This window comes from Temnothorax nylanderi, unplaced genomic scaffold (genome assembly GCF_030848795.1).
Source record: "Temnothorax nylanderi isolate EJ_2023f unplaced genomic scaffold, tnyl_v1.0 TNYL_tig0017_pilon, whole genome shotgun sequence".
In the NCBI taxonomy this organism is placed as follows: Eukaryota; Metazoa; Arthropoda; class Insecta; order Hymenoptera; family Formicidae; genus Temnothorax; species Temnothorax nylanderi.
In genome coordinates this window covers 130,591-148,092 of record NW_027249079.1, presented here as the reverse complement: position 1 = coordinate 148,092, position 17,502 = coordinate 130,591, and the positions used below count along the sequence as shown (strand labels likewise).

The 17,502-nt window shown below is 42.7% G+C and overlaps 1 protein-coding gene across 8 annotated transcripts in view; it reads left to right on the top strand.

Moving 5' to 3' along the window:
- Heph (polypyrimidine tract-binding protein 1 heph) overlaps positions 1-17,502 on the top strand; it is a 384,945-nt gene that overhangs the window by 304,253 nt on the left and 63,190 nt on the right. For 7 of the 8 annotated variants that reach the window (XM_071698916.1, XM_071698922.1, XM_071698918.1 and 4 more), the window contains one exon: positions 16,003-16,191. In XM_071698916.1, the coding sequence (XP_071555017.1) occupies positions 16,003-16,191 (189 nt within the window). The remainder of the gene's footprint in view (positions 1-16,002; positions 16,192-17,502) is intronic. The other variant, XM_071698919.1, reaches the window with a different exon arrangement.

The following is a 17,502-nucleotide window of genomic DNA, read 5'->3' as shown; positions in this document are numbered from 1 at the left end:
CGTATGCACGAGAGTTTCTCGATCGACTTTCGGAAATAAAATTCAAACCGTGATGTAAATTCGATTATACGAATCTAAGGATAATGTATTGAAAATGTGTTTTTATAGCTCGTTAATTTCTTCGATTTTGAGGGTTTTCCTTGTCTCAATACTCCGATTGCCAATATACGATCGCACAATGTTGCGTACGTTTCACGCACGCGTGAATGTAATTGGATCATTTTGTTACGACTATTAGATTTCATAAATCGTATTACCTGATAACACTGCATCGCTTATTAAAGCTTTCCGCGTAATACGATTTTGCATGCTTTGTTCGTCAGCGATACCGCAACGAACGTAATCCACACGTCATTTGTTGCTTTCCACACAGCGTTTCCGCATTTCTCGCGTTGCAAAAAGAGAAGAAAAAAAAAACGAGCCGGGACCGAGCTGCTTTATTATACCGACATGACGGATACGATGATCATTAGCACCATTAGCGCAACCTGCATTCGGGATCAAATGCTTCGCTACCGGGTTGCTTCGTTCCATCAATAACGATCTCCTATTGTTCGCGTCCGTTCTCTGGCTCCCTTCCATTTTGACCAAACGAAACTCACACGAGCGAGAAGAGAGGAAAACGTGAAGCTTTTTTTTTCTCCAACGGGACCATCATGTAAAACATGAGAGAGCAAGTGAAAATGATACGATGATAATAACGAGATAGTTTTGTTTTTGCGACGCGATAAGTACGAGAAAAAAAATGGGATGTAAATGTGGCGAGGTGAGAACGCGGCAAGAGTTAATTTTTAAACTCGTTCGCGTGCATAAACAAGCGAGCATGTTTGTCAACGGATTTTCCGCGTATCGGCCGTAAAACAGCGTGTGCGTACACGCAAGAATGCGCTCGACTGAACGGAAACTCACCGAACACGGGACACGCTCATCAACGCGCGTTCGCATCAACGCCCGTGCGTTTGGATGTCGCGCCTCCGTTTCTCGCCTGGCTGACGAGCTGACAGGTCCCCCCGAGAATTAAACCAAACGAGATTCTCATCCGAAGAGTTATCGCGATCCGCGACAATATTTCGCGGCGTTCGTACGATTTAGCGATCTTTTCTTTTGCCATTTGTACCATCCTTCGTTTATTCGACAACTTTGTGTGTAATCTCATATTTAAATTTTTGAAATCGAGATTTCTCTTTGTCAATCTTCTCTCCGCATCGTGACCTATTTAATTGAGCGAAGCGTGAAACTACATTTTACACGTCGGCGAGATTTAATTGCCGCTGAAACGGGAAATATTGTTGCGAATAATTACGATTAATTTGTAGATTATTAAAAACGATGCAGCTCGACGCAATAAAAAGCGTTTTCTGGAGATTCCTTGTGGCATTTGGATTTTCCGACGCATTAGAGACCGCCTCGAATCGAAATATCGCTTTCCCAGTCATGCATAAGCGCGTACACATACACAAGATCGAATCCCCTTGCCTCCCTTACCGGCGATAATAATGAAACGTCTGAATAGCCGATGGATTACAGATGCACCGGTCGAATAATTATGCGCTCGGTGAGCTGCGCGGAAATTTTCGATTCATTAGCGGACTGTCTCGCGCGCTCTACATACGCCGCGCTGTGCAGGGTGATGGGAAAACTGCAGCTGATCGAGAGGAAATAACCGACCGATCCCGCTTTTCGCGGCTTCCGTCGGTTTGCCGCGCGTTAAGCCGCCCGCATTAAATACACGGCAAATTCGAGAACGGCGCCCGCGCGAGCCCGGCGTTATTAAACCACTTTGGATATGCGGTACGTGTATATTTTTATATACATATATCGCCGCTGTTACTCCCGCAGGGAGAAAACATTTTCTGCTTAGGGCTATGGCTGCTCTTCATCATCCTGCTCTAAAAATACGTCGAATATCACATCCTGTTCGACGCACCGCGATGATTTTTTTCGGGTTACTAACGAAACACCGCGGAATTTTAAATCGCACATTTGTCCGACTTTTTTCGGAGAAGTTGACTTTCGCAGTACAATATCTGCGTGATAGCGCTTATTTCATGCGCAACATTAATCTCGTTAAGAAAACATGATAGGAGAGGACAATCTTATAAGTGCCCATTAGGGAGGAAAGTGCCTTTTCTAATTCCCGAAATTTTCGTGTGCGTTTTGACTGACCTAAGATGGTATTTAATCCCGTTTGAGGGTCGCTCGAGTGGTTTGCGTCCTGTCCCTAGAGATCCTGCTTTTTCGATCGAATCCCATGAACTTTGGAGTCCTTCTCGTTCGCTAATGACGTCCTCATACCCCCCAGTGGTTGCTTTACAAATGTGAATCAGCTCTCACAGATCGGAGATAGCCCTCGTCTCTTTACGGGCCAAGTTTTTAATCGTTCGGCCTGAATTCGCCTGCGGCCGCACTTATATAGCTGTGGTTTTACACAAGCTCGTTATAAACGGATAGCAATATTAAGTCATTTTACTTTACTCTTCTTTTTATATTATTTAAGATCTGACTATTCTTATTTTATATTATTCAAAGCCACAGCTGTTTAAATTTTTACAGTATTTTTTTAAATTCTTAATTGTAGACATTACACATTAGTGAATATGGAACCTTAGGAATTCCTACTTTTAGATGTGGAAAAAAGATTAATAACAATAATTGTTCTCCACTTTATGTATACATATATACCTACTTGCTGCTGTAGTTTGTTATATTTTTTCGGCATTAACTGTACGTGGAATTAAATTGTATTTATTTTTCTAGATAAAAACATAGTTAAAATTGCGATATAGGTGGCAGGAGTTCCAAAGTCTTCACATCCCCAGGGAACGGTTAAAATTTATTCATTATTCTTACCCTGCTTAAAATAGCTTTCTGTGTACAAAATCTCTTATCCTTATCAAAAATATATAATTATATAGTAAGAGGATTAGAAATTCTCCACGTTCCTGCAACGTGTATAAAAGGAGAATAAAAACTGACAGTATTGTATACTGAATGTATACAATATTCTATATAATAAATACGATTTTGATAATTAATAGAAATGTTGTGGAAAAGGATTTTAATGAATAAATTTTTAATCAAAATCAAAAAATAAATTTCTGCATTATAAACAGAAAAACAATGGATTACGGGATTACTATCGTACATGTATCGAAAATGTTAATTATTGTTATTATATTGAAATTTTAATTAATACCATAATCTGCGCGCAATAAACAGGAATGACTATTACTGTATTACGCAAATTTTACTTTTCCGAATTTGGATCATAAATATCCACTAAAAATTCTGAACTGTCGAAAAATATACTTTATAAGATAGAAATAGATATGAATATTTTGTAAAATACATTGCTGAACTTAAAGTTAACGAAAGAACAATCTGAATCCGAAATCTACATATGAAAATCGCGCGTAGAAGCGATCTCCGGTAAACACAAAAAGGAAAAGAAACCTTTACGCGTCCAATACAAAAAGCATTTCATAAAGTTGCTTTCCTTATTTCTGAATAAACCGACATATTATCGAAACTTACAAAGAGGCGGCTTTGAATGATGCGGATCATCTAAGTAGCACCTCAATGAAGAACAAGGAAACCTTAGAAGCAAGAGTACGGATGAAAAACTTTTGCGGCGAATTTGGCGAGGGAGGGTGAGAAAGGAAGGGGGGAGGGGAGGGCGAGGGTGGAATTCTGGTGCGCAAAAGGGAGGACAGGTACGACGACGAGGGTGGTGAATACCTCCGAAACGAAGAGGGATGAGGGAAATGCCCGTCGTTGGTGAGCCAATGGGGATCGAAGCCGCAGAAAAGCCTTTGGTGGGAACTCCAGGTGGTGACCCTACCACCCTCGTCTCTGCGCCCACTTTTCCCGTCGCACTCCACCCCTCGCTTTTTCCCCTGCTCTCTCTCTCACACACACACACACACACACACACGCACGCCTCTTTGCCGTCGGCAGAGTCATACAAGTCGAGCAAAGCCGATCGTACCGCTCTGTATCATGTAAGTTCCTTCCTCTCGCCCACTCCCTGCGCGTCACCAAAGTTGCCCTCTAATATCTTCGAATCCTGTCATTTGTAACCCCCGCGACTGAGGGTTGGAAACGAAACGCACACATGCGAGGCTTGATTTTTCGACGAACGTGTTTTCCTTTTCGCTATCGTGAATCGTTCAGGCATCTCGCGTAATCTTGACATTTTTTTTCGAAGCTTTCCCATTTATTTCGTTGTCAATTAAGATACATAAGATTAAATTCTGATACGGGGCAGCCTCCTTAGAGACATGTACCAAACACCGACGGTTCGATACTAATTAATTAATAGCCATTATTGAGGGCGAGCCCAGTTTTGTGTGGAAGACTTTTTGTCCCTCGAGAGAAACGCACGCGTATAATAGTACTTGGGCACATAATTTAATTTTTCTGACGCAGTTTTTCTTTTATTTTTCTTTCTCTATTCTGTCCGTTCTTTGTTCTCTCGCCACCTGCAAATAAACAACACGGACCGTCCGCCTGCCATTAAGATTTTTTTTCCCCTTCGACCAATGGAAAAGTTTTCGTGCCGTTCCTTTTTACAGGATGGTAGATAAGCAAATAGTCTTACAACCACCACCGACCCGTTGTTTACGAGTGTTATTTCTGGAAACTAACTCGAGATCCCATCTTGTTGTTGTTATTAGCTAATGGTACCTACTGAGGCGAAAATTCGAAATCGGAGAGTGTGTGAGTAATGGTGATAATAGTTGTAGTCACAGACTTCTGTATAATACTAGACCGCTAACGTCTATGGACGCACAGGCGAAAGGCTGATGCGGGGTGGAAGTGGAAGAGGGGATGCGGCCATATTGAATTGATTCTATCGGGTGTTCAGTTGCTCATAATTTGCGTTTATCAGCGTTTCGTTATTACAATACGTGACGAAGCAGGCAAAAAAATGTTGTTCCTGTGTTAAATATTGTTAAATCATGCTTATGACATGTAGCGTACTTGGATGCCGAAGTCGAACCACTCTTGTAGTATTTAGCTCTTTCTTTTGAACTATGTGTGCCACATACTATTGTGTAGGAGTCCGTAGTATAGCATATTTTGACTCAAATTAATATGGCGGCAGGGATCATGGCCGAGGCCCCCGTTAGCGGTCTAGTATTGAAAGTATAGAAGTCTGTGGGTGTAGTAAATATATATACTAAAATTTAGTACATTTCCTCGAATCATTATACGATACCATAGCAAACTTTAGTCGTTAATGAGATTAACATTTTCCAAGGCAACAGAGAGATACTTGATTGATATGGAAGCTCTCACACAGACATGCGCGTACATGAATATAATATGATTTTAATTTGTACAGTATTTTCTATTTGTTTAATTGGCAAGATATCAATTACGTAAAGTATAGGTCGCTTATTTTATTTTTATTTAAAAAAGAAATTCCTTATTTTATTTGGGGATTTTTTCGGTCGTTACGTAACCGTAAAACTTGCCTGATTTGTCGTAATCGTCGGCAGTCTCGAAGGTACCGGCAAAAATTACAACAGACCGCTCTGGTTTTCGTCTCGTGAAAACGCCGCGAATAAGTTTGCGTCACCGAGCAAAGGGAGAAACGACATTTTCTTCTCGCGTGGGAAATTTCGGGGCTGTTTCGCAATCCCCGCGCGCTTTATCTAACGGCGTCGGTGATCTGTCGGTATCTTAGTCCGCCGCGACGGGAGATTATATGGCGTACTTAGATTACGCCAAAGTAAATTTTGCCGTTTCTGAAATAACGCGAGATGCACAGGCGGCACGCTTATTTTCCCTCGCGGAAAAACGGAATCTCGTGATATCGCGATATTGTCGTCGTGTACACGCGAGCCGACTCCACGCGCATGCCTGCGGATATGTGTGTTGTGTATGCGTGTGTGAGCTCGTCGGAACGCGCGAGTTTTAATTCGAACCGATATAATCCGCTTATCTGTCAGGGCGCTTATTAATTTTTAGACTAGCAATCGGGATCCCCGAGCGACGCGACGCGCCGATCGGCCGCAATCAAATTCAGCGAAAACAAAAAAGAAAGAAAGAGATAGAGAGATAAGGGAGGGAATAAACGAGATTCAACGCGAGAGTAAATCACCCGTTGTATAAAACGATAGGCGGGGGATTTGCGAAATAAAAGATCCATCCCTCTCTTTCATTTCCATCTTTTTTAACCGCCCTCAAAAATAGTCTGTTATACTGGAATTTTGTGTACCGTCAACAGACGTTTATTCCACGGTCGTTGTGCCGCTTTTGTTCGCGCTGCACAAGCTTGAGGAAAAGGGAAAAGCTAATCGAGAGAAAAGGTATTGCTCCACTCGATCTCGTCGGAAAAATGTCGGGTTTTATAAAAGGAAATAAATGGCGCCTGCATTGCTCTCGCGATCGCGGGACCAAGCTCGCGAGAGAGGCGCGTTGCCCCTCCTCCCTTTTTTATATGACATATTCCCATTATTATTGTTCGGCTTCTATATAGATTATTTTCAACATCAATTTTTATGGACGAAGATATAGAATTGAAAAATTTAAGCGTCGTCCACACGGAGTAAGCGTGCAGTAAGGAGTAAGAGTAGGCGTAAGAGGGCTATTTTCGGTTTAAGAGAGCTGGCGTAAGGGTGTAAGCGAAATAAATTAATTTTATTTCTTACTCCTACTCTTACTCTTACACTTACGCTCGACCAATCAGGACGCAACAGGCTATAATGCTTACACCTGCCTACTCTTACTCCTTACTCCACGCTTACTCCGTGTTTTGTAGACGACGCTTTATGGATGTATATATATATATATCCATTTATTTATATGGATATTTATTTATATGGATTTATTTATATGGATTTATTTATATATATAAATATATATCCATATATTTATATATATAGGATGTAAAACTAAAGGTGTACAGACTATTATTTCTAAAATTAGGTGAACAAAATATTAAATTTTTATTTTCTGTCAACCGTTTGGTATCAAAGTAATATCATATGATAAAGTTACTTTTTCTCTAAGTGGAGTCATTAAGGTCACAAAAATTTTATATTTTGCTTAGTTCTGTGGCTTTACACCCTGTATATATGAGAATATTCTAACATATGTACATATGGAAAGATATTTGCTTTAAATACATACGCGCCATTTATCACGCAGACCGAAACTGAGCCTTCGTAGCAGTGCTAGACCTTCAAGCATAATAGTCGAACATAAATTTTTTCAGAGTTCTTTCATCCGTCTTGTCTGGGTGACACGTCTCACGCGATCCTCTTTCGGCATCGTTTGTTCCGATCGAAAGTCCGATCATCGTGATTACCTTTTTTTTACAACGAGAACGTCGGAGCTTTCATCACAGGCTTTGTCACGTATAGCATCCAGTCATGATTCGGGCCATCTTCAATGCACCGATTTCAATTTCGCGGGATAAAAACGCGTCGTTGAATGAGAGGATGGATACCCTTACATTGGTTTTATGTAGGATGTATCAGATATCCTGCAGATATCCCCACGAGTTTGGCTTTCAATATCGATGGTTCGGAGAAAGTGCGCCACTTCCGAGACATCCCGTGTATCGATAGCCCGCGTCTCTTGATACAGGAAAATATGGCATCGTCACGGATGGAACATATATTTCGGCGGGCGTCGATAAACGACCGAATTAAAGTCGCAATGTCACCGTTGAAATGAACTCTGACGCTTTTTACTTTGGTTCGCGTATCTGTCAATATATTCGTACACATTCATGGCATTCTCGTATGATCGGAAAAAAAATCCTGAATAATCGATTCGGAAATCATTAGAGACGCAACGACATGCTTGAAACAAACTTTGATATATCCTACATATTGTAACGGCGAGAAATTAATATTGCAATTATAAGGCGCATAAGAAGATTATTAATGTATTTTGTTCATCTTTCGAGTATAATGGACGTATAATTTATCCTAATTAAGGAGGACATTAATTGATTGTAATCCTTAATGTTCGAAAGTGGACTTCTTTGTAGTATTAGCATCATTTTCCACAGGCTTCGCAATATACATCAACTTCGCAATATAGATCATTTTACTTAAAAGAGCGAGCATCTTAGAAGAATATAATTTAAGAGCTTAATTAATACCACATTATTAATTCTTACTAATAAACTTACCGCAGTCATCGACTAAGAAAATATTTTCAAAAAATTCTGGGAAAGAAACCTTATTTTTATGTATACATATATACGTAACGTGAAAGTAAAAATGCAAATTGATAAGAGATGGAAAAACTTTTCTGAAGTCCCAGATTAATAATAAAATTTTTTATTTATATCAAAGACGAAAACATAATATACTGCCGTGCATAGATATACGCGCGGGAAGAAGACGAGGGAGGTGGGAGTGCGAGAAGGTTAACGATTTCCAGTCGGGAAATATTGATATATACGCAGGACGCATATTTTTATGGGGACCATAAAAATCGGTCGCGCCACACGACGGCAGTCGCCGTCGAAAGAATCGTAAAAATTTCACGCACGCACGCGAGACGCTCAACTTTCGCGGCCGTGCATTCTTTACTTAGTCGCGCGCATTCGCGATCCCAACGAACCTATAAGCCGTAAACAATAGTTACGCCCGGTATATAAGGCGCGTCAAATTATCAAGATATATATTCCTAAGGTACCCCGGGCGGCTGAAAGGCTCGCAGGGGTGGTACGGACGCGAAAGGGTGAGAAGGAAAGAGTTGGCGAAGAAGAGAGAGAGAGAAGAGGAGCTCTCGCGTAGGATAAAGGGGGGGGGAAAGGTGAGGGTGGCTGGCTCGCTCGGGTGGTTGGGAAATCGACAGAAGGAGGCTGCCGGAGGATGGTAGTGCGCTCCACGCAGACACCCAACGGCCCCATTGCACCCTGGGGTCTGTATTAATGATATAATATTTCTTTGATTCACCGGAGCGGCGTACCTCCCTTAACAACCACCCTTCTTGGGCCCCGAGTTGATCCCAACCTCCTTCCTCCCCCTCTCTCTTTCTCCTTGAGCGACCGAAGGGGGTAGAAGAAGACAGTGGACGAGTTCAAACGTAGTTTCAGCAGAAGGAAAACCCGTTTTGCGTCCCTTATAGCAGAGATAAATTACATTCATGTTCTCCACCCCGCGCGCCCTCATCCCTCCGTCGCCTGCAGCAACTACCTTCGGGCACCGCGCGAGTCCCCGTTCGAATCGTCGTTGGAAGACGAGCTTCGAGGAACGTAGCAGCGGAGTTTATTTAAATCAGAAATAACTCTCCGTGCCCCGTCTTCTTCCCGCTGAGGCATATCCCGCCGTCCCCATTTCTCTCTCTCTCTCTCTCTCTCTCTCTCTCTCTCTCTCTCTCGCTTGTCCCCCAATCCTCTCATCTCGCATTTCACCCCTTTCCTGTCCCTCTCTGCACCGAAACTCGCTAGAAACTTAGCGGATGGCTTATAACGCTTATAACTCCGTCAATGATAACGAGGTTCCGCTTCTATCCGCTCTAATAACAATCTCATGACAAATTGCCTATCTCTATAGGGTGTCGTGGTACTATCGCGATTTCTTTTTGCTACTAGCTAACTTGGATTTCCTCTGAGCAGAAACCAAACGGCAATTTTTTTGCGATTTATTTATTCTTAATTATAAATAATAATAAAATTTTAAATAAATATTCATTCAATTCCTATTATTCGAAGAACTTGAAAATTGAAATGCAATTGTCTTGAAAAGACGTGTATATATAATATATCTTCCTTTTTTTCCTTTTATACTCGCATATTTTCTGTGAAACCACGACAGATTCAGAAGCTGGATGACAGTAATCTCTGTGGCCGTCGAATACCGCGATTATCGGACTTTCCAAAAGAAACTATCCTTCCCAAGTCTGCGAAATGCGAGACGTATCGCTAAGAAAGCACCCGCGGGAATTCGCGAACTCGGGATGGACTTATTCACCGGATGCGAATAAATTTCGGCGGAGCTTCGCGAGCGAGGTTGAACGACGCGGAAGGAAGGAAGATAGAAGGGTGGGCTTTCTGAAGGGTCGGTTTTTCGAGCGAAAGCGACCCACTCTTCGATCCATCGGTACGACTCCGGGCCGCGTGCATTGCGAGCCACACAAACCCTATCTATACATACGTGTGTACGCCGTCAATACGTTCGTAAGTCGGATGTTTATGGCGGGGCGCGAGTATTCGATCCAATAACGGCTTTATAGCCGACATCGAGCGAGCGCGCCGCGGTTTCTCGATGGCAAAATGTTAGGAAGTTCGTGGCCGGGCACGGGCAGAGAGGAGGACTGCGGATAATCCGGGATCACAAAGGGCGAGATGCCCGTCCAAACCTCCGAGATCGGGGAGAGCCGGGACTCGAAGCGGAGGATACGAGAAGGGGAGTCCGAATCTATCGTGTGTCACGACGTGGGGATTATAGAATTTCGGTCGTGTGGCGAAACATATTTGTGTACCGGGGACCGTCAGTCTAATTCGATATCCCAAATGGAGGGACGACAGCGTTAAGGGAATATGTCGAACTTTTAATTAAAAATTATTACGTAGCAACGGTGAATTACACAAGTGAATTATGTCACTGCGTAATTTAAAATTACAGTAATATAATTGCTCGCGCGCGCGCGCGCGCGCGCGCGCGTACCATCAGGAACAAAAGCTTATTATGCGTTAAAAGGAATGGGACAATGCGAGATGAATACGCGTTGTAGAATAATATCGCGCTCCATGAAAAGGAATGAAGCAAAGAAAGTATTATATTCGCGACATCTGACCTTTTTGATCCTGAGAGAAGTCAAGGAAAGACACCGCTCACTCTCGCTGCAAAAGCCACCGATATATAAACCTATCTGCAAAATAATAAAGTCCTCCGCCTGCCTTTTCTCGGTGATGTACGGCCCTATAAATGTAGCCGGCACCCTCGTAATGGGGTTCTGGCTACGACCGGTGGTGTATACGCCCGTACGATTACCACCCTTGTTCCGAGGTTTCCGCGATTGGCTACGCAACACGTCTCGTGTGTGTGTGTGCGTGTGTGGGTGTGTGTGTGTGTGTATGTGTGTTGAAAATTCTAGCTCCCTAGAAGTCCGATGTCTCATAAGTATTCGTTATGCAGGCAAGCACGACGACTGTCACGATTTACTCGATTAGGGTGATCGATGGATTAACTCCGGTGTAAAAAAAAAAAAACTGGAAATAATACATCGCGGTCTAGCAACGATGTGGCATCGCGTAACGGATTATATTTAATAGATTTCAAATTCGCTGCTTGCGCGAATCGCTCGGCGAGGAGCGTGGCACCCTCGATCATAATTAAATGCAGCGTACAGCGGCGTTGGAGAACACGGACGACGAGTTGCAAATGGTCGCGAAAAACATTTCCCGGATAGTCCATGAAATCCGAAACGCTTTCGAAATGTCACGATAAAACGGCAAACAACGCAGAACATCCAGCCAGCGAAACGTATACGCTGCCTCCCCCCTCTTCGCCAAAGAATGCTCTTATTTGCGTTTGGTACAGCGGAAACAAAATAAAAAAAAAAGAGAGAAATACATGGCGTGGAGAATCGTCCGTAAATGCTCGGCTTTTGTGAAATACAGCGGCCGACCATAACGGTGTGCCGTTTGCTCGATAATTATCGACGCGCGCTCGTATACGTACGTGCGCGCGCGCGTGCACGCGTAGTTTTGCAACAAGATCTTTTATCCGATCCGTCGAGCGAAACGAAAAACATGATCATGTACTCGAGTACGCAAATCGTTTGCGAATCGTAACATGCACAATAGAACACGCCTGTTCATTCAACGATGTATAAAACTAGTTTTCGGGTAACTTTTTACCGTAAATTTCTCCCATTAAACTCCGATTGCGGGGTCGATTGTTTGCCGTCGATCGGCGGTTGTGGCGCACGTGCGCCGCAGCCCCCGCCAATTAAAATTAATTTGCCCGGGTGTTTTTGTGCGTTTAAACGTAACTCTCTGATTAACGTGATGGGATTGTTGCGATACGTTACAATCGTTACATCATACTATTTTCCGCCGTTCTAAAGCCGCGCGATCGACGAACGCACGTCCTCGTTTAGGCGGCCGAATGGATCATTGTGCCGAAAATCGCGGCGCTTGATCGCCAAATTGAGCGACGTGATCATGCGTGTCCGGCTGCGTAGTCCGCTAACATAAGGGTTGATCCTGGATTCAGCGGATCTCGCGCGGAGGATTTCGTCCCATTCGCAGCGGAAACCCAATTGCGCGCGGTTCTATGCGTCATTAGCGCTGGAAACGGAGTTAACGCCGTTAAATCCGGGTCGGTCGGTCGGTCGGTCCGGCTACGATTATTATTCGCACTTGTGCCGACCGTTCGTTCGTTCGGTCGTGCAGATGCGTCGCCGGTGCGCGCGAAATGACGATCTCTCGTGCGAAATGCGAATGAGCGATCGCGTTCGTTCCGACTGTAACCTGATTTTCGTCAATGAACATTTTTTTTTACTCCCTGACCTTTTCCCTCCGACTGTCATTGCATCATCTCGGGGCTTCTCACGTTTTTTTTATCCTGAACCAATTTGTTAGCAATCGAGAGATTGTCGCAAAAGGATAGTTTTTTATCATTTGCACGAAGATTCAGTGATACGAGATCGTTTTTAAGATCTCCACCGTACTCTTTTGCACTTGTCTAGAATTTTATAATGAATTTTTATGTCAATAAGAGCAAATGTAAGAAATAATTACCCCGAATTTAGCAGAGATTGGAAAGGTCTTGATGATAATCGCGGTCCCAGAATTGCGCGTTTTATGTAGTAAAAATAAATTCTTGGAAATCTACTGACGAGAAATTTTATTTCCTTTAGCGTTCTATCAATATCGAATCTCGTCGCTTTGCCAATATTTTTCGTGGCTTATTCGGCAAATATTTTCGAACTATAATACACAAACTAAAAACTGGGTCACTTCACCGATGCAAAATGAACTACCACGCGCGGGTAGAAAGAGTATTTCAATATTTTTCACATTTACTAGTGCGTTTTACAAAGGTGTAAATAATTTTTGTGGAGATACATAAATGTATGAATGTAACGAGATGAGCCGCTTAAACATACAATGCTTCGCATTCGATAAAAAGAAACGCGTTTATTACGCGCGTTTTTAAAATGTTTATTTTAATCATGTATGCATTTAATTAAATATATCATAATTTGTTTATGGATATATGTATGGATACGCGTTGTTTACCCGTCGCGAAAACAGTACCGCTGTATTCGCTACATTAACAAATTGCTTTTTCGCTAATGGAAGATTACATCAGCTGCAGATCATAGTGTGGATACAAAGGATAGTTCGTTGAAGTAAACACAAATACCGCATGAAGTAATACCACTGTTTGCTTAGTGTTTCACTTCGTTAACAATTAATTAATTTGTCCATTGCATACACTGTAATTAGCGTAAGTGTCCGGATACCAAATCCAAAACGCGTTGACATACGTAGCTAGATAAATTCGAAATACATAATGTCATTCGCGCGTAACGTTATAATAATTTTCTCATCTAGTTCATTGCTCAGATTAACTGGTGGTTATATTTGCGAAATTTGCTTGTATATTGACGTGAAATTTGCTTTTGCCGTGATAAGTCACAAACTTCTTTCGGAAATTCGTGCCGATTCTTATTCTTAATCTAATCTGTACACGAAATACGAAAGTAAGTATAACGAAAGTAAGTAATGTCATGTTTGCACGCGTTATATAGCGGTATGTTTATCTTATTCTCTGAAATTATCACGAGATCGTAATATCGTAACTTTCCAGAAATACAACGTATTAAATTGTTACTTCTCTCTGTTTTCCTTTAATAATTCTCATTTATTAACTCGGGATATATACACCGAGAACTCCTTCAAATATTCAAACACGGCGGATGTATTTACGAAAAGTAAATTAAATATCATAAATTAAATAAACGGAAATTATACAAGCGGTGCTCGCACAGTAATATCATTCAACAGAGAAAACTTACGTCAATTTTACATAAAATATATATAACAACGGACATTTTATCCGGATAAAATTGAATTTCTCGATATCAAGTTTTCTTTGAAGCACTCTCAAAGCTTCGAGGTAAAAAGGTACCTCGCAAAATACAGATTATTTTTTTATGCTCTTATACCTGGACGAGATAATAAAATTTTAAGAAAGTTATCAAGTCAAACGCGCAATAAGACATGCCCTACAGCACTTTTTAGTACTTGACTTGCGCGTGATACAATAACGACAGATCCAGCTGACTCGTCGAGATCCTCACAATCGAGCGACGAGCCTCGTGCTTTTGTTGCACAAGAAACTATCTCATTCGCATTTCAATACTCGTCGCGTCTCTCTCCTCCGGTCATGAGCGAAAAGACGGGTGTTGAAGAAAGGAAGAAGGGAGGAACGTTCGAGAGAGAGAGAAAGAGAGAGAATGGGGAGGAGGGAGAAGCGAGCGTTGCGAATGCATCGATATTGAATTGAAAATGGATCGCGCGGAAAACGGAGAGGACGGAAGAAGACTCGTAGCTATTCGGTGGCGAATATAACCGTGATCCGCACTTAAACATCCTTCTTTCTTCCTGTCCTGCGCCTTTCATTTTCGCTTATCCACCACTTATACACATACATTATGAGCTTGAAATTGCAGTTATCGCGAGATATCTTCCCCTCCTCGCCTCTTCGAGACGATTACGCGACGTTTTATTAATCTGCCGCTGTTTTCTCTTTACTCCCCTCCCCTCCTCCCCTCTCTCTCTCTCGGGGCAAATCAATTTTCCCTAGATCTGGGCACGCGATTTCTCTATCTCAGCGAAATCGCGCTCTTCTTCCTCGTCGGCCGCGATAATAAAACGGAGGACGGCACGGTGTAGGTAATGCTTTTTATTAAGTTTTCCTCGATAAACGTACCACTTGACTGTCGCGGATGCGACTTTGCAACCCCCGGGTCTTCGGGGAATTTTCCTTTACGCCGAGTTGCGCACGAGGACGATTTAGAAATACGGGATTATTAATTTCATGAACACTCAAAGGAGAAACGAATCCAAGCGAAATTCACTCGGGGTCTCAAGAGGGACGCTATTCTTTCTCCGTTATACGGTTACATTTTTTATTTCCCGACGAAATTACAATATAAATTATTACAATATGTAATATAGCCGTCCGATAGAAGTCTTGCTCTGTAAAAAAGGTATGTTTATTAAAGCGAACGAATAGAATAAAATGTTGAGAAATAAAAGAAAGCATTTTTGCAGAATCAATTGCCATCTTGCCGCGGAATGACGTAATTAAAACGAAATTCTTGCGCGTACAAAGTTTTGCCTCGCGAACCCGCCTCCGTTTTCATCTCTCGTTCCCTTGAATTTTGTCATCTGTTCCGCGCGTGTTTACCCGCACGCGAGTTTCAGATATTCCATTACGACTTGCACTACGAGGTAAATATAAAAATGCTTTTCGTTCCATCCTGCATGTTTTACCTTGCCGCGCATAAATCAGAAAAGAATCTCGACATAACTCCCCGAGATCGGTTTCGGGCTTAAAGTAACTGCGCAAACTTGGACAGTCGTGTCATCCCCTTTTATCTCAAACTGTGATTTTGCTCAACAAGACTATAAAACGTAAATGCTTTGTGAAATCGTACACGGCATTATAGTAGAACAGTTAAGTAGTAAAAGCGTGTTACATATCGGACCTTAATTTATTGGTCTCGCTCTAAAAGCGCCGACGTTTAAGTCATTTAGGGATTTTAATTTAACTAAATTATAGACGCAACTGAAATACGTCTCAAAAAATTGTACAATATAATTATTATCATGCGTTAACACCGAGAAAAAAAATTGAGCCAGAATTAACAACTGTATCACAAAATATGTACACTTGTGTGAAAAATGATATATTTATTTAAGTGTTTTAATTAATTTATTTGAGATATTTGAAGTCAAATGACTTGTGCGTGTTCCGTAGCTGACAAAATCTTCTTTTATTGTTGCAGGCGTTTCTTGAAATGGCGGATGAGAACGCTGCAGCCACCATGGTGACCTACTACGCTTCCGGCGTGGCCCAACTCAGAGGCAGAGCGGTCTACGTGCAGTTCAGCAATCACCGTGAACTCAAGACGGATCAAACGCACTCCAACAACGCGGTCAGTAGCCCAACAAATGATGTCGCCAACACCTCTGAGGTCTGTGTCATACTTCTCGCTTCAACTTCTTTCTTGCTTCACTAAACCTTGGGAACGGCTGCATGAACGCTGTTCTCGCCGGACTAACTCTATTTCGATCTCCTCTTAACACTCGCTCGCTTTTTTTCCTCTTCTTCTACCGGTGACATAGGTCGTAGGTATTTAAAAGCAAAAAACTTCGAAGTAACGTCGAACCTCACAAGTGAATAGTCACGTTGTTTCGTCAAAAATTATATACTTATCTTAAATAGGTTTTTATTTGATAAAAATCGATAAGAACGTTTTGCATTCCTATCCGTGAAGAGAAGAAATAGCTTGTGCTGTCGCTCTATGTCCTGTCGATGACGGTGACTTCGATGCCTCGAGGCGTTGCAGGCTGAAAGCGGCATCCATGAAACGAGTCGAATCCTGCCGATACAGTGGTTGCTAACCACGCGGCCAAATTAGTCTCGACAGTAGGGTTATTTATGCGGTTTAATTAGTTAAGCCGATATCCAGCCTCTTGCATATATCTTTACTGCAGATCATCGGCGGCAACATCCAAACGCGTGGCGCGACGCTACGCGAGAGCGGGTGGGACACGCCACGGCCATTTCGCCGTCAAGTCAATCTAAACACACTCGCGTCCGCAAACTCCGTTATAATTAATGCGTCCATAATTTATGAACGATCCCTCGGGCGCGAGCGAGCGCGATGGCTCATCCCGCCTACACCCTACTAAACCCCTCGTCTACATGACTGCACACAGTCGCACGTACGCCACTACTTGCGACTTGCGCGTGTCATCGTGTGCTGCCGGTCATCATCGGAACTAGTTAACTCGCTGCGCAATTCAGGGCTGCGCGCGGCTGCCGTTCCGAATGAAATTTGTCAGCGAATTAATTAGCGTGCGAACTCAACCGACGAATCAATTAACGGAATTCAGTTAGGGTACTCGCGACATTGCATTGTGCGCGCACGCGCCAACTTACGTGGAACGCTCTGTTGCTGTTATTGTGTTCGCTCCAGAAAATTGGAATTAACGCGCATCTACTTTTGAACGTTTCCTCTAAGAATTGGCCCAAAACGGATCAATGTGGAACGTTTTTAGTCGGAAATCCGGCAAGAACGATACGGTGATGGTTTCGAAACGCACGCACGTGCTCGGCGAATCCGCGGCACAGCGCGTCATTGTCTTATCGCCGCGGGAGAGTCGAGAATGACGTCGAGCGAAGCCAGTATTATCGTTAACCAGCCCCGCCAATTCGCGTCGTCAACATCGTAACTCCCGTAAGTTTCCCGATGCCACCGTGTCGGTCTGTCTGCCTCCCT